This window comes from Cadophora gregata (assembly GCF_030347475.1).
Source record: "Cadophora gregata isolate MNR1 chromosome Unknown scaffold_20, whole genome shotgun sequence".
NCBI lineage: Eukaryota > Fungi > Ascomycota > Leotiomycetes > Helotiales > Ploettnerulaceae > Cadophora > Cadophora gregata.
This window is the reverse complement of record NW_026695943.1, coordinates 1-17,744: the sequence shown is the minus strand read 5'-3', so window position 1 is coordinate 17,744 and position 17,744 is coordinate 1. Positions and strand designations below refer to the sequence as shown.

Genomic DNA, 17,744 nt, shown 5'->3' with positions numbered 1-17,744 from the left:
CAGAGCGAGGCCTTAGTTGCGTCGTTGTCTACCGAGACGCCGAGATCATCGTATTCCAAGAGAACACCGAGTATACAGACCAACGATCTAAAAGATACACGGCTAGCCTTGTGGAAGAACCCGAGCCTCGGGAATATGGCCAGCTAGACGACTATCTGGAAGTCAAAGATACGTGGGTCGTGACCGCAACGACTAGCGGAAAACGGTATTGGAAGCGAAGACAGCAAGTATGGGAACCCCTCCGATTCCAGAGGACGAGAGAGGAACCCATACAGAGCCAGGTCAACCTTGAGGAGGATGTCCCGTACACCCTCATCAGTTACAACCAAGGCTTAAGGAAGTGGATGGACGAGACAACGGGAGAAATCGTCGAGGAACAAAGGGATTTACCCGTAAAACCGCAGGAGTACCCCGATCACCTCGATTACCCCGAACTCGCCGCCACCGGAGAGATGGACCAACTAGTGGTCCAAGTAGAGCTGAATGGGAATACAGCTAAGGCCCTGATCGACTCAGGAGCCATGGGAAGGTTCATTCACCCACGACTGGTGGAACAACTGAACATACCCATTATACGCAACCCACGCCCTTACAGACTCACCCTATTGGATGGGAAAAACGCAGGGGTTGACGGGTGGGTGCGAGACAAAACGGCGAGCATCGAAATGAAGATGCCTGATGGTCACACGGAGTACTTATCGTTCGACGTTGTCCCAGTTGGACGACACGATATCGTCCTCGGAACCATGTGGATGAACAGCCACAACCCCAGCATCGACTGGAAAGCAAGAACGCTTACTTTTGATAGATGCAACTGTCGCCGCAGTTGACTATCCGGCGAAAGGGAGGCTAGCGCCGCCTCCTTAAGGATGACGCCGATTGACTCTACACGAGAGAGTCCGATTCCCAGCCAGAAGGAATCTGAAGGTCATCCCAGACAGAAGGATGACGTACGGGAACAGCTGCCCGTACCCTATAGGAAGTACGCAAAGATGTTCGAGGATCCACAGGACATGAGGGCATTGCCTGAACATCAACCCTGGGACCACGAGATCAACTTCAAAGAAGGGTTCATACCCATTGCAGAGAAGCTTCGCTACCATAATTACGCCACCACGAGGACGCTTGAGGAATGGCGGGAACAAGGAGTGAAGAAAGGATGGATTCGGAAGTCCAAATCACCATGCGCGGTCAACATGTTAGTCGCCAAGAAAGCAGGGGATCCTAAGGGAAGACCTTGTGGCGACTATCGCATGATCAACAATGGGACGATAAGGGACGTGTATCCTTTGCCCAATGCTCAGTACCTGCGGGACAGGCTGGCCAGAGCAACGGTATACACCAAATTGGACCAACGTAACGCGTTTAATTTGATCCGAATCAAAAGAGGGCACGAATGGAAGACGGCTTTCATCCTACCCTCAGGCTTGTGGGAACACACGGTGATGCCATTCGGACTTACGAATGCACCGGCCACATGCCAAAGGCAGAATAACGAGATTCTGAAGGACTTCATCGGAAAATTCGCAATATGCTACCTGGACGATATCCTGGTCTACTCGAGAACCATCGAGGAACACCAAGGACACGTCCTACAAGTCATGGAAGCCCTACACAAGGTAGATTCTAGACTGAAACTATCAAAGTGTGAATTCTCGGTCAAGCAGGTCACCTTCCTGGGATATGTCATAAACCCAGGACGGATGAGCATTGACCCAGAAAAGGTCAGAGCGGTGAAAGAGTGGGAGTCACCCAAGAACGTCAAGGATGTGCAATCCCAACTGGGATTTGCCAATTTTTGTCGACAGTTCATCCGAAACTACTCCAAAATCGCCGAACCGCTCACCAACCTGACCAGGAAGGGTGTCTCTTTCACCTGGACTAGCCAGTGCGAGGAAGCCTTCCAACGAATCAAGAAGGAATTCACCAAGGAACCAATCCTTTACAGTTTCGACGAGGAAAGGGAAAGCATAATCGAAACCGACGCTTCGGATACCTGTACTGGTGCAGCCCACCTACAGCGAGACGAGGAAGGCCGACTACACCCAGTCGCCTACTATTCCGAAAAAATGTCCCCAGCCGAACAAAATTACAACATATACGAGAAGGAGCTCATGGCTATCGTCAAAGCATGCAAACATTGGAAGATCTATCTGCAAGGAGCCAAGTATCCAATCATCGTCCACACCGACCATATGAATCTTCGAACCTTCACAACCACTAAGGTCTTAGACAATCGACGGTTGGCCAGGTGGGCCGAGGAACTTGCCTCTTTTGATCTTGTAATCAAGTACGTGCAAGGAAAAGACAACGCCAGAGCCGACGCCCTGAGCAGGCTGCCAGGGTACGAAGGAGACAAGGTCTACAATGAAACCGCCTTGCTCAAGGAATTGGACAATGGGGACTTAGTCCCCCACATCCGAGAAGCAGCGGCCTTAGAACTCAAGGGACCCTGGGCAGAAACACTGAAGAAAGCTCAGGAGCTCGAAAGGTCTCTCCTGAAGACCAACAACCACACCACGGTTGAGAAAGGATACGTGCGAGTAAATGGGAAGCTGTGGCTCCCGCCCAGCCTGACCAAGGAATATGTTCAGGAACAACATGGACTACCCGCACACGGACATCAAGGGGTACGAAGAACGTACCTAAGGATTTCGCGATGCTACTGGGGCGAGGGACTTCGCGCAGTAGTCAAGGAGGTAGTTGGAAATTGTGATGCCTGCATCAGGAACAAGCCAACCAGGCACGCACCTTATGGGCAGATGATCACAGTACCCATACCACCACAACCTTGGAAATCGATATCATGGGATTTTATTGGACCATTACCCATGTCCAAAGACCCGGCCACAGGAGTTAGCTATGATATGATACTGGTCATCATGGAGAGACTTACCAAATACATGAACCTAGTACCAGTCAAATCAACGCTCACGGCCGAGGACCTAGCGCAGGTATACCTTAAAGAAGTGGTCTCCAAGCGTGGAGTACCGGAAGAAATAGTGTCCGACCGGGACAAGCTGTTTACGTCCAAATTCTGGAAGGCATTGACGAGTTTCCTCGGAACCAAACGAAAACTCTCAACAGCATTTCACCCTCAGACAAATGGAGGAAATGAACGGATGAACCAAGTCGTTGAAGCATACTTGCGATGCTACATCAACTACCAACAAGATAACTGGGTAGGACTGCTGCCACTTGCAGAGTTCGCCTACAACAGCTCGACCACGGAAACAACCAACGTAACACCATTCTTCGCCAACTACGGTTACGAACCTGTCGCATACAGAGAACCCAACCTGACGGTTGAGGATAATGATGCGGCTCGCATCCAGGTCCAGAAGATTCAGGACCTACACAAGGAATTATCCCAGGAACTCCAGTTCGTAGCAGAAAGAAACGCACACTACTACAACAAAACGCGTAGCCAGGAGCCAACGCTACAGGAGGGGGATAGGGTTTATCTTTTACGGAAAAACATCAACACGCAGCGGCCAAGCGACAAATTGGACCACAAGAAATTAGGACCGTTCAAGATCAAGCAAGTCAAAGGACCTTTGAATTACGAACTCCAACTGCCGAACACGATGAAGAAGGTATTCCCAGTATTCCATATATCCTTATTGGAAAAAGCACCACCGGGCGCACCACCAGCCCCAAAAACAATCGCAGAACCCATCAATCCGCTTGAAGAATACGAAGTAGAGGAACTGCTGGATTGTCAGTACAAGTACGGTATCATCAAATACCTAGTGAAATGGAAGGATTACCCACAATCCGAGAACACTTGGGAACCTAGGTCAAACCTTCGCTGCCCGAAGCTGCTTGCCAGTTTCCATCAACGAAACCCAGGTCTGCCCAGAGCGGGTCCTCAGGGTCGAAGGGAAGGCCGACCGTCGGGTCGTAGGGGGGGTCGACGTCGCCGGAACTAGGACGTTCCGCGCCTGCCAACTCAGCACTTTTCTGTGCCTCCTCCGCCTTCCGCTTCTCCTCAGCTTCCTTTTCCAACGCTTCGAGAGCGTCGAGCTCTTCCATTGAGTTCAGCCCGGCAGCAATCATCTTCTGCCGCCTTTCGTAGAGGAAACGTTTCTGTTTCTTCAAACGAAGGATTTTCGCCATCGCCTCCTCTTCCTCGGCATCCAACTTCTCGATCTGGGAGTCAAGGGACTCCCAATCCAACGCTGTCGGCATGCGGTTCACGGTACGCACATCGCATGTCTTGTTTAGACGGGCACATCGACCACACCGAGTCAGTTTGGGATCGCGGGGCGACACACAGTCTTTGCAATTCGCATTTTCACATCTGGTACAGGGTGCCATGATTTTTCCACTCAATTCAATCTGTCGCCCAAGCGCAATATGATCGACTCTTTTGGTTGAGCGTTCGGGTGGCATGATGAAAGAAGAAGACGGCCGTGGGCAGTCGTCGATATTTCCTTAGGCATACTTAAGCGTGAGGACACGCTAGGCTGGAAGGGGGATAGTGTCACGAACCAGGCTCAGTCTTGGTACAAGTCACGGGTTGGCACCATAATACTGATGGTACTACCAAGTGGATGGCACCAGTCGGTGTTTGGTACCAAAGGGTTGATGGTACCATTGAGAGAATGGCACCAACAAGAGAATGGTACGAATTAGCGAGTAGTACCATACTCCACGCTCGTTGTCATAATAATAGTTATGTTGATCACGGTGGACATGGGTCACGTGATGTGCTAGCTTGCTAGACGGGCTTGCGGGCTTGCGCGCCCTGCAAGACGTCTTGCACGGCTTGCACAGGAAGTCGGAAGTTCTATATAACGAGTAGGTAGTTTCCTAGATAGTAGAGCTTCGTGCTCAAATCAAATAGCAAGTTTACACCTAGTTTACCACTGCTTGTAACGTCTCAATTCCTATTGAGAATCGAGCGTCTTGTTACCTTACTTCATAGCTGATACCAACCGACGAGTCTGTACTCACGACACCGACCGAGTTAGAAACGTTACAGGAAGGTTAGCTATAGAAAACACAGTAGGAGATACTAAAGGAGCGTCTGATTAACGCCTCCCTAAATAGACTTAACTAGCAAACGCGTCTAATAACACTTCACTATTAAGATATAGTAGGAAATAGTATAGAAAATAACACTTCGAGTAAGCTACTTAGGTAATAACTACGAAGCTATACTCTTAGTAAATCCTTAATAAGGCACTAACCTGTTAAATAGCGCTAATTACGCTAGAGGGTGAACTTATACGACCTCTTAAGGTTATAACTGTCGCAGAGGCTCTAAGGGAGAATCCAGTGGAATAGAAGGCCGCTATTCTTAAGGAATTACAAGCTATATAAAGCGCTGGAACCTATAGAGTATACTTTGGTAAGCCTCCCTCCGGCTTAAAACTGATATCTTCAAGACTAGTTCTACATAATAAAATCAACTCCGATAGCTCTATAGCACGGCGAAAGGCTAGGCTCGTAGTAAGAGGCTTTAAGTAAAAACACGGCCTTGACTACTTCAATACCTTCGCGAGCGTTGTACGCTATTCCACCTTATAAGCACTACTCGCTATTACGGCTAAAAGAGACCTAGAGATCGAGCATATCGATATTGATACTACTTTCCTAAACACGTACCTAAAAGAAGATATATATATAACAATTCCGAACAACGAGACGCCGGAGATATAGAATAAGCTTCACCTAGAGCTAAATAGAAGGAAAGACGTATATCTGAAGCTCCTACGCTCTCTCTATAGCTTGAAATAAGTACCTAGGGAATAATAGCTCTTTATTAAAGATAAGATAGAAAAGCTAGGTCTAGAAGCGTTAGAAGCTGACTTTAATCTCTTTATCTTTAAGAATAGAGTATACATATTAGTCTTTATCGACGATATACTGATTATAAGTAACCCTACTAACTGCGAATATCTTAAGAAATAGCTCTTAAAGACCTGGAAAGGCAAAGACCTCGGAGCTATTAATACGTTTATAGGCCTATAAGTTAAGAGAGACAGGAAGAATAAGACTCTACGGATTTATTAAATAGCTTACATATAAAAGCTACTAGAAAGGTTTGGAATAGCTGTAGCTAGAGGTAATGCCTTACCTGTAGCCGCTGGAATAGTACTAAAGGAGTTAGCTAAAGATGAAAGTGTTATACTAGTCTCCCCTGAAGAGATCTCACTGTTTTAGCAGATTATCAGCTCTCTAATATACTTCTCGAACTTCATACAACCTGATATTACCTATATAATAGGCCAGCTAGCGCGGCATATATTAAATCCCCTTAAATCTCACCTCTAAGACACGAAACCTCTCCTCTGATATCTATAATATATAGAAGGTGACAGAATAACGTTTAGAATCGGAATAGAATATAGGGGAAAGCTAGATAATAATATATTTAATATTTAAACTAACGCTACGTAGGGGACGGAATATAATAGGAAATCGTTCCAAGGATAGATAGTAAGGTTCTACAGGGGTCTAATCTCTTAGGCTACTAATAGGTAAAGGTCTACAGCTCTCTCTAGCTTAGATTCTAAGATAATAGCTGCTAGTGATAGCTCTAGAGAAGTAGCCTAGTTACTTAAGCTATAGAAAGACCTCGATATAAAGCTATCCCGAATTCCTACGCTATATCTCGATAATACTAGAGCTGAATCTCTCTTAAAAGAACGGAAATTCTATCTAAAGGTAAAGTATATTAATATCCGCTAGTTCTATATTCGAGACAATATAGTTTTATATAATAAGTTAGTAGTAAAACACGTTCTAGGTAATAATAATATAACAGATACTCTTACGAAAGCTTTACTTTCAGAATCGTTTAAACGATATAAGACATATATAGGGTTACTTAGTAATAACTAATTCTCTGATAACAACTCTAAGATTAACAACAGTTAGCTAATTAACAGTAGATCTGTATAAATCAAGGCTATTTCTAGTAGTGGAACCTATAAAAAATAGAATATTCTTCGCGGAAAATCAGTCTTTTAATAAACATCTTCCTTAACGATAATATATAACTGCGAATCAAGTAAAACACGATATATAACTACTATACCTAATAGTTAAGACGAATCTTGTTCCGCGGTTAAAGGAAGAAGGAAAGGAAACAGAACTAGAAGAGGACGACCTTTATATACCCTAGAGGCTAGAGAGAAAGCTAGTAAGGAATATCTTAGTAGCTACAAAAGGAAGGTGCGAGATAGCTATAAAGAAGAGTAAATAAGAGCGGCAGGAGCAGGAGATCATTAATAAGGGAGCGATTTAGGTGCACTCTTATACCGTTTTATATGCCTTGATACTACAAAGTTGCTGAACTCCTAGGAAAACAGGAGACGTAGGCACTATATATATACTAGTATATTACAGGAGTTAATAAGGCACAATCGAGGCTCCTTATATAATATAAGTTATCGGTAATACTTCGGCGATACTCTAGCGTCGCTTCGGGAATATTCAGCGCTGTACTGCTTTAGAAGGCTCTATTTACTACAGATATAGAGAATAGGGGGGCTGTTAGAAATATGGGGATTGTAGGCGTAGACTCAGTACTGTAGGCCGTACTACTGAGTACGCTACCCCTTTATATAGGAGATTCTCTCTCTCTGTAGTAGCTCCTTATGCAACTGCAATTATGACAAAGCGAGCGCCCCTGAAAAGCCTCTCGCTAAGGAAACCAACAAAACATCACAGTCGCAAGCCACAAACTCAGAATCAGCTAGAACACGTTCCAATCTGTGCAAGACTTCCCGTCACCAAGACCTGGACCTCGTTCAATACTTGGCATGGCTTTCATCAAAAACGATAAGGATTAGTGCAGTGCGGCTGAAGGCCCAGCCCGAGAAGTGGACCCCTCTGCCCCTCCCGCTACCCCTCCATGTGTGACCATCAAATAATGCCAATTTCCCAATACCATCTCAAAATCCGGTGCTCATGATTTTGGTACGCTTTAGATTTGGGCCGGTATATCTGATATCTACACCATGGATTTGTTCAAAAAAGCTCGAAAGCAGGTGAAGGCTGCTGTGAAGGATGTCCAGCAACAAGTCAATCAGATTTCCAGCGGAACGCACCAACAGCCTGCAAACACACAATTGTATGGAAACAACCAGCAGCAATTTTATGCTCCTCTTCAACAGCCTCCTCAGAAAACTCAATATCTTGCTTATGGACAGCAGGCTTACCCATCTCCACCACCACAGCACCAGTATTCTTCTCCGACTGCTGCTTATGGATATCCCGGACAAACGCAGACACAAACGGGTTACCAACCCCAGAATCAACAACAATATTTCCCACCTCCGCAGTCATACCCACCGCCGCCATCAACATCTAGCCCTGCTCAGACTCCCGGCTCTGCTCATCGGCAGCCAGTTCCTGAATACCAACCCACCTACCAGCAGCCACCGACTCAACAACCACACCAATATCCTCTTTACCAAGACTCAAATCAACCGCCTACGCCTCTACCAACTCCTGCATCAGGCTATCCGCCAGCCGCGCCTCAGAATGTCTCAGGAGCCCATTATTTTTCCTCCACCGCCCCAGAAATCCCAACTGCCGGTCCTCTAGATCCCACTAAACCGCCTAGTTCTGATCCAGTTCAACAGCTCGAGGCACAGTATCGAGGACTTGACATTGGAGGCGTGGCCCAATCGCAAAACTCACAAAATGGGCCACATACAAATATACCACAGCAATATCAAACAAGCTCTGCAATATCTCCAACCTCAGCTAGTCCTTGGAAAACGAAGTGCCCCCTATTCGAAGAGGTCCTAAGCGATGTGGTTCCATTCTACGAATTGAATACCATAGTTCTGCAGTCTCACTCCATGCCAGTTCCTCCAGCATCTATCGTACTCGTCTGCGAGTACTGCTTCTTGACGGTTCTGGCACCGCATCCACATCTAGCAAGTTGTTTTACTATACGACCGAAAGATGAACGGCCTGCAGACAAGACCCATCCCCAGATCTCTTTCGAAAGGATCGGTGGGTGTGCTTTAGCCTTTCCTCGAATAAGAAGTACCGTTATCAATCAGTGTATTCCGCAGAGGTCAATCACACCGTTCGTCGAATACTGCAGGCTTGATGCAGACCTCGGTGCGTGTCAAGGAGGATCTGCGACTGGACCATACTATACATGCAAAGCTATCGATTCTTTGGCTTTCTGCAATAGTTGCTATGAATGCTTCATCGTCGGTACGCCGTTCCAAAGGAACTTCACGAAGCAGCATATGCCAGAGCCTCACATGGAATGGGGTTGCGACCTGGGATATAGCGGGTTCTGTAACCGAACACTTTTGGCAGATCTCAATAAAGCTCGACCCGATTTCGCTCATGTTGCAGCTGCCATGAACAAGAAACTCAGTTTTGCTCCTTGTGCTGGAGAAGGGAATGCGATGTTCCCGGCCGGAGCAGGTCTTTCATACGCCTACCGGTCTGTGGCCGACAATAGTGGTGTGTTCTGCTCCACTTGCTTCTACAATGACGTCGCAGGGACTCCTGCGGAGAAGTATTTCGGTTATGCCTTCGAGCTGGAAGAACCTCAGAAAGGAACTCTCTGTTGTGACTTGGCGAGTCCCTTTTCCAAATACGCAATGACCACTGCAAGGAATGCCACTGACTTCAGCCTTTGGCTTGATCCCATTCAGGCCCATCACTCTCTGCCATTGTGCCCTTCAATTGCTGGCACTGATGAAGCAGACATGCCTTCCATGGGAGAAAATTGGCAAACTTGGTACCACTTCAGAGATCATCCAAACATCGAGTGCTGCCCACGCTGCTACCGAACAAATGTCGCTGTGCTAGAAGCCAAGCACTTATTCGTTCCAATCACGAGAGAGTTGAAACCTGGAATGATTCGTCAATGCTACCTATCGCCATCCAAAGATATGACGGTATCCGAGAGTTGGGATCCGATGGACTATGAGAATACAACTTTCTGGAGGGGAAACTATATCAGAAATCTTTTGAGATATGGACACTTTGCCGGAAACGATTTCACAGTTGCCATCACCGAAATAAAGAAGATTGCTGAGTTACCAAAACCTTGTGGCTCAGAACTTAGGCGCTTCAAGCCGGTCAATGGAAGGAAGTGGTTTGGTCATGTCGCTGGCGACCCAAATGATCCCAACGATGCGACTCTTCTTATGTGCGAAGAATGCCATCTTTATTCCGTCAAAGGCACACCATTAGAGAGTCTCTTGAGCAACGACCTCACACATCTCACGTTTGATAATCCAGAAGGTCATCGCTGCAGTACCTGGTCCAAGCAGTGCAAGCGGCGTCTTCGGACTGCCTGCGAGACTAGCAACTTTGCATCATATGCTCAGTATCACCACAAGAGAGAAGAAGTGTACGCCCGGATATGGAGGAGTATAGAAGAGCTGAAGCCTCTGGGTGAGCTGGTCAAGGGACACACTGCGAGGATCAATGCCGAGACACAGATGAATATCCAGATGGGCAGCATTAGGCTGGCACAGCAATTGAACGCTCAGCAGAACGCAATTATTTCTGGGGTTGGGGGAAGTGTTGCTGAGGCTGCTGCGACTGACCACGGGTATAGATATGGCAATTCTACAGTAGGTCTTAATTTTCTGGTGATGACTTCAAGATGCTGATTTAGTTGATAGGTTGGTATGGGTTACCTCACCCACAGCGGCGCGAGTGCTGCCATGGCACATCACAATGCTGCGAACAGTCGATACGAACCTCCACTCGATCTTAATGTGTGGCGAAATGCGCCTCTGGAGCAGCTGACTACAGAGTACCAACGGAGACTTGATGTTCATAGTCAGATACAGGAAGAGTGGAAAGCAATTGACTGAATTTTTTTTCATTTTGCTACACGATCACAATACAAGGAGTCTGGTCTCTGACTGGGTCTGCGAATACTACTTAATTCTTTAGATAGCTCGAGCTGCTTCTCTACGGCTCACATGTTTCAAACGTCTAGATATCCGAATTATACAACAAATTCAAGCTCTGGGATGATTTTCATTCGAAAATAATTTGATGACAAGAGACTAATCCACGCCATAAGCTAGTATTGCCCTGGGTCATTTTTGTCTTGAGTGGTACAGTTTGGGTCCGTCGCAAGGTAAACGAGGCTAGGCCTTTCTCGCCTTGTGCGAAAGACGGGAGCAGCCTACTCCTGTTAGCTAGTTCGATTTAAAAGTTCGAGCTTCAAAATCTCAGTCTAAGATTCTGATTAGCGCTCTAGTCAGTCGATATTCACATTGGACATTTAAAGAGCACTCCTTCACTTTGACCTTACATTCAAAATTCTCTCAAGCTCGACTTCCTCATCCATTATCCACCCCCATTGCGCATTGATATCAAAGGAATTGCCAGTACAACAGCGAATTCCTCCAAATTCAGCGAGCGAACTGCAATATCTCCACTTAAAGCTGCCATACCGAAGCGACTCGAAAGTCAGGACCTGAGATGGAAACAGCTACAATGGCGCAATCAATCGAGTTCTATAACATTCCCTACGATATCAGGCTTGCCTTGTTCCAAAGGGCTTTGCAAGACGAGTCCAGAGTTGCCAATGCTGACGCAACATTAGCAGAAGGTATTGATACTGATACCATCGCCATACCTGGAGCCGGTACCCACGAATCATCTGTCAACATAGTAAACAGCTTTAGAGGCAGCATAGTGCCAGCAAGATATTTATATGTGGACTTGGCGATCGTCTTCTTTGCTCCTGAGATCAAGGATTCGCCACATTTCTTGCAATTCCTCTTCAGCACTCAACCAATCAGGCACGCAATCGAAAATCCCAAGAGTATCTTCTTCATTGCAGATGTATTTTCATTCACCAAGCCACTTATTGAGGATTCTGAGGCTCTAGAAAGTCTGTTCGCGCATGCCACCAAGCTTTGGAGGGAAGAAAGGTCTAATAAAGAACGTTGGGCTTTCTGGGAAAAGGCACACAGATTAAGATTGGGAGAGCCTCCCGTCACGTGGGATCCTCAGGGAACGGTGGAAAATATTGCATTCTCGCTACGGAGCATTCTTCGCCTCCCCCATAGTACAGATGATGAGATTAGAAAGGACTTTTACAGGGCAATATTGACGATGCCACATCTCAAGATCATATATTTAGTCGTTGACTATGATCAGACGGGTAGAAAAGGACAGTCACAATCTTCTCGATTCAAGAAATTCGTTTGCAGGATCGATACGGTCTATGAGGGAACTGGAACAGAAAGGAAGCAGAGAAAGACTCTAAGCACCTTCGACGTTGTCAGCCTTCAGGAAGCACTCAAAGCAAGGAGCACTATGCAAAGCTACCAAGACGAAAATAAGTCTTCGCTATGTCCGAAGATCGAGATTGTCTCGTGGGCGTAGAGCAGCAGGAGCGAGAACTTGCAAGGAAATTGTTGTGCTGGGAAATGCTCCTACTAACGATGGTTTATTTTTCCACGACACTGCCTTGGTACCAGAAGTGACCAGAGTTATTTTTACATACTATGTATCGTGCTGCATTGGCGAGCAGCCCCTACAAAGCTTCGGTATGGCAATATCCTTCTTGATAGGAAGGACTATAGACAATGGAATACATATCACGCTGAATTACATTCACATGGTTTTGATTTATAAATCGTGCTTTACAATGAATAGAAGCCTACTTTGAAGTAAGCATGATATAAGTGAGTTTGTCACATTACATTCAATATACTCATGTCGGTGTCGGGTGGTCGGATAATCTTCGATTTCGAGCTAGCCTCGCTTAGTCCACAATCAACAATGACTACCTGCTTCTACTTTACAAACGCGTTTCAGCCTGGGCTTGGAAAGCAAACACGACTTCGACTTCTTTTGAGAATGAAGTCGAGTCATCCCACTACGCACCCTGTATCTCGAAAACCAAATCCCCTATCCCAGCACCATGATTCCATCGCAGCAAGACACAGTAGCATCTGCTACAGCAGACAGCTCCGCAATCTCAAACACCGAACAGAAGAAAGACGCGGCTCCAAAGAAGCTCACTTTTCACGACATCCCTTTCGACGTTCGCGTTCTCATGTGGAAAGATTCTCTCAAGGACAAGACACGAGTCGTTCCGGCCAGAACAAGCTTGTCTGAAGGCAATGAATATCTGAAGGTCAGTTTTGGTTGATACTCGTGCTTACATGATTCAAAGAACTATCGAAGAACTATCGAGAACAGCTTCCTAACTTACAAACTTTCAGACCCACTTGTTTGAAAATCTCTATGCCAATTAATTCATCCTCAAGATTGCACCAGATAAGGGTAGGTGCTATTCAAAGTTGATTGATATTACTTGAAGTTGATTGATGCATAGAAAGTGTCGCAGAGCTTGCTGCTACCTTCTTTCAAACCGACATGGCAGGTACCAATGCTCTCAGCAAGACATTGCAGGTTGCTCAGCAAGAAGTCCTCGATGCCCAAAATATCCTCTTCGTTGGCGACCTCTTCGAGATCTTCAAACCCATCTATGAGCTTGTTGTATCACGACAGACAGTCTGGGTTCCAGCCGGCCCTAACGACACGACCGAATATGGACTGCTAGGCTCCGAAGAAAATCCACTCAAGCCGTCCTGGATGTTGGTAAGCGTAGAGCCGGAGTTGAAGGTGGAGTCTGTCGCTACAACGGAAAGCCTAGCATTCCATGCATTCGCACCCAGGTCCCTAGATTGCTATGATACAACTGTCCATATCGAATCGAGAAGCTGATGCTGCAACTTCTGCAATGGCACAAGGGTCTAAAGACGTTATACATCGTTGTGAATACGAGAGGATTTGCCAAGAACTCCGACACAATGAAGCCTAGATTCGTTCCTGGTGCAACTGGCCTAGGCAACTCTGCGACTGAAACCGCTGGACAAGAAGATGCTACCAGGGAGATAGCTTTCAAAAGGTGTGTAACGGAACAGTACCAACACGCCTTGCGCTTGAAAAAGATAATCAATAGAGAGGTCACGAAGTGGAACAACGGGGAATTCGGGGGCAATAGGTAAGGTTGCCAGTCGTTTACCACAAGATTTCAACCTTGTTCTTTCAAACATCCAACAGCTAGTGCAGTTTACAGGGAATCATCAAGGTATAACTGGTGGAAGCGGAATAATTCCGTGGATGGGCAAGGAATGGAGGTAAAGATTGTACAGTTCCACAAGTGACTTTTTGAAATTACTGTGGGCATACTTGAGAGACCAAAGAGTCTCTAGTGGCCATAACTCTCTGATAGCATAGCACTTGAACTTGGGGAAGTATCATAGTAGATGCGACCTTCGGGTTACATAGGACGCTGATACAAAATTCTTTAGCACCGTGTGAAGTGTGGTGCAGCAATGTCTCTCTTGAGTGCTATGTCTTGTGAATTACGCTTGATGTAACTATGAACACTCTTGGCATAAATCTTCTTCCTCACTTCACTTGGCTCACATCATTCGTTTATAGAGGGAGTTAGTGGTGTGTCAAATATAATTTTGTCTGGAATAGCTCGCAATGACCAATAATAAAATGAATCCTCAAATTGAGGACTTAGTTAAGCGAGTAGCAATCATTTTGACGAAAGAGAAGAGCTCTATTTCTCAAGGACGTTCAAGGAAGGCGGCGTGAATAGTATACCGAACGTGAAAGCTCTGAACTCTTGCAATGTTTTACCTACAAGCTAGCGGAGATATCTCCTCGTGACCCAGATTGGTCTACGTAGTGCGCCTTATCAGGCTTTAAATAGTCCCTTTTTAAACAAGTGTCTCCACCCATCGCGATTTGTTTACAAAAAGAACTTCTTACTTCATCAACAAGTTTCTGCCACGACCTTTTCTACCACGACTCTCCTGGTTCTGACTAGCCATCCCATGTAATATCGGAGACAACGGCATGCCTAAATCCATATGCTCCCGCTTCAAAGAGGGGATTTCCAGACATTCCATACGACCTCAGACTAGCTTTATGGCGCAAAATCCATCAAGATGCCGAGAGAGTTGTGTTAACAGCTGGCAAGCTGGAGGCTAAACCAGGAAGCATCAAGTATAGTGTTGGATCTCAACCATTCTTTTCGGAGTTCATCCTTCATTTGACTCCATCCCAAGGTAATGATCTAGCTCCAAAGAGGTGTTCACCGGATCATGGCTAATTGTGTGATAAGAACAACTATGCAGTCTTGCATTCACCTTCTTCCAACCCGAGAGGATTCCCCCACCACGCGACACCGCTCAAGAAGCCAAGATTTGTCAGCGGTCTTACAGGAATCCTCAAATCAAGCAACGAAACGAACGCCGACCACGAAAACATCACTATGACGCGAGAACATGTCCGCGCAGCTCAAAATTTGCAGAAGATCATGATGGATGAGTTTGGTTGTGCATCTCAAATGAAGTCAGTCCTATTGAGACGACTTGGGGCATGTAAAATGCACTCTCGTGAAGAGGCTGCACGCCGGAGAATTGAGTTCCATGAGAAGCAGGATCTTCAAATCAAAATCGTACAATGGACTCGCGATGAGGAGGACCTTTGATGGGAAATTGCGCGAGAGACAGGTGTGTGTAACCTCCCTTTTGGTGGGGTTTCGGTGCTTGATATCAGAAGCAGCAAATATTTCTCTAAGTGTAGGACTAGAGGTTCTAAATCTTCAGGATCGAGAGGGTATTGGCTGGGTAAATGTTTTGTTTTCTTGATGTATAATCTTTTGCCCTCGATGCAGACATCTACATGTCCAACCTATACCCTTGCAGATTCCGGTCGATAGCCTCTCGCGTTCGAAGGCGGCGATTGAAAGCATAGATAAGATTTGAGCCTTGGCTGTCAGACAAATACGAGGTTTCTGCGCGAGGTGCATGGTCTTAGGAAGTTTCCCCTGCAAGTTAAGAACAGTGATCTCGTGGCACAATGTATGGCGAAGGCGTAGCCAAAAAAAAATTGCAGCAAGATGTCAGACACGGATAAACATTAATATCTGTGGACTTCTTAAGTTGAATTATGATTCCGAGATTCCTAAGTTGGAGTTAAAGGGGTCTGATTACTCATTTTCGAGCTAGTCCCAATGAGAAGACATCTCCGTGGCGGGTATTCTGCTCGAATATTGCCAGCTGGATAATTTTGCCGGCGTTCCAGCCTTCGAGTGAGGATAACTGGTTTGCTCGTGAACAATTCACGATGATACAAATCATCTATAGGCTTACAGTAGCTTGAAGTCGTTACTGTATCTTCCGTAAAGTCTATTTTGTCAAGGTGTCGAAGAGACTTTCGGATGCACGGCCGGATCACCGTGTCAGATGCTTATTCCCGCTCGCCGGCGATAGGGTTTTGCAGGGGTTGTCAGATCTGGATTTATGCATGCCTCGAGGTCTTCATCGCATTCACATTCCCTTCCCTCTATTCGCTTTGAATGATATTTCAGTGTCGGTCTATTCTCTCCATGAGAACACATCTAGTTGCTCTTCTCCATGTCAAGTTGTTGCTCTGATCAAATGGTTGAGAATTGTTTGATACCTATCGGAGTCAAAACTTGCAAGTTTTTGGCCAGTGGCCGGGACCCTGGACTCGTACCTGCATCTGGACTGGGATCGATGAACCCCTAGTTGAAGATAGTAAGCGAATCCATATTTTCTTGCTTACAACAACATAAATCGTGCACCACGGGTACTTTATCCGCACACCCAAGGAATCCTTGATCGCTTAATAGATTTCAACCGAGCCATAGTCACAATTTCTAAGCATCATCACTTCGTGCTATCTTGCAAATCGTCTGATCTGCTCGAGTGGCTATTTTGGGCGTAGTGGCTATTTTGGGCGTCGCGCCTTGAGCTGGAAGCGGACTCGCGTAGATGTGGCATTCAGGGGTTCGGCTCGTCTTAGTCCAAATAAGGGTCAAGCCGCTCCCGCCTTGCTGGGAACTCATTTCCACACTTCATATATCCGCTCGGTTCAGCTTCTGCATCCGTACAGGACACCAGCAAAGCCGTCCAGAAGTCATCCACGGGATCAAGCGATGCCTCTAGAAGCCTGCGCCGCAAAGAGCCACCATTCCAGATGTGTATTTATTGCCTTGCTTTGCCACATAGTCATCAATACGACCAACGGTCTAGCTAGGGGTTGGGCCGATGTCACAGTTCACACCGAGTTGGGGAGTTGAAAGGTGGTGAACAAAAGGATGGCTGCCGCCCATATCTAGTGGCTTGTCCTGACGACCTCGGTCTTTGTCACTCATCACTCGTTCTGAGCCCCGCGCCTTGGTTTATATTTGACGTCTATACGTCTAGTCACTCGTTATTCTCTCGTCTTTCTAATACTTTTGATCATGACTTCCTTGGTCAAGGCGGCCGTTCTGGCTCTGGCTCTCTCTGCTCAGGTCGATGCCGCTCAATACTTGTTGGTGGATGATTTCTCCGGGCCCAATTTTTATAACAACTTTGACTTCATCACTGTAAGAACTTCGTCCCGGGAATGTGGCATGAACAATGACTGATTCGTTGTAAAGGTAAATGACCCAACTGGAGGATTCGTCGACTACCAAACTCAAGCTGCAGCGCTTTCCAAAGGACTGATCGGATACAATCCAACAGCAAAGCGATCATATATGGGAGTAGATTCCGCAAAGGTCCTATCACCAGTTCAGAGCGCCACAAATCGCGGACGTGCAAGTGTCAGAATCGAGTCCAAGAAGAAGTACACCCGAGGCATGTTCATCGCCGACTTGTACCACGTACCACAACAAGCGTGTGGAGTCTGGCCAGCCTTGTAAGTTCTGCCAAGTCCGGTACCTGACGATCCGCTAA

The 17,744-nt window shown here is 46.4% G+C and overlaps 5 protein-coding genes across 5 annotated transcripts; 4 read left to right on the top strand and 1 right to left on the bottom strand.

Moving 5' to 3' along the window:
* Positions 1–3,795: 3,795 nt before the first annotated feature.
* ONS95_008462 (uncharacterized protein) lies at positions 3,796–4,395 on the bottom strand (the record flags this gene model as incomplete). Its single annotated transcript, XM_058502016.1, has 1 exon — positions 3,796–4,395. One exon carries the CDS (start codon positions 4,393–4,395, stop codon positions 3,796–3,798), a length of 600 nt encoding a protein of 199 aa, XP_058349186.1.
* A 3,578-nt stretch (positions 4,396–7,973) lies between these two features.
* On the top strand, positions 7,974–10,817 carry ONS95_008461 (uncharacterized protein; the record flags this gene model as incomplete). The annotated part of the gene is made up of 2 exons (XM_058502015.1): positions 7,974–10,571; positions 10,623–10,817. The coding sequence occupies 2 exons, from the start codon at positions 7,974–7,976 to the stop codon at positions 10,815–10,817; spliced, it is 2,793 nt and encodes a 930-aa protein (XP_058349185.1).
* A 634-nt stretch (positions 10,818–11,451) lies between these two features.
* Positions 11,452–12,348, top strand: ONS95_008460 (uncharacterized protein; the record flags this gene model as incomplete). The annotated part of the gene is made up of 1 exon (XM_058502014.1): positions 11,452–12,348. One exon carries the CDS (start codon positions 11,452–11,454, stop codon positions 12,346–12,348), a length of 897 nt encoding a protein of 298 aa, XP_058349184.1.
* Positions 12,349–12,889: 541 nt separating this feature from the next.
* ONS95_008459 (uncharacterized protein) lies at positions 12,890–13,982 on the top strand (the record flags this gene model as incomplete). The annotated part of the gene is made up of 4 exons (XM_058502013.1): positions 12,890–13,105; positions 13,239–13,254; positions 13,307–13,572; positions 13,725–13,982. The coding sequence occupies 4 exons, from the start codon at positions 12,890–12,892 to the stop codon at positions 13,980–13,982; spliced, it is 756 nt and encodes a 251-aa protein (XP_058349183.1).
* Positions 13,983–17,266: 3,284 nt separating this feature from the next.
* Positions 17,267–17,710, top strand: ONS95_008458 (uncharacterized protein; the record flags this gene model as incomplete). The annotated part of the gene is made up of 2 exons (XM_058502012.1): positions 17,267–17,392; positions 17,447–17,710. The coding sequence occupies 2 exons, from the start codon at positions 17,267–17,269 to the stop codon at positions 17,708–17,710; spliced, it is 390 nt and encodes a 129-aa protein (XP_058349182.1).
* Between the last annotated feature and the right edge of the window lie 34 nt (positions 17,711–17,744).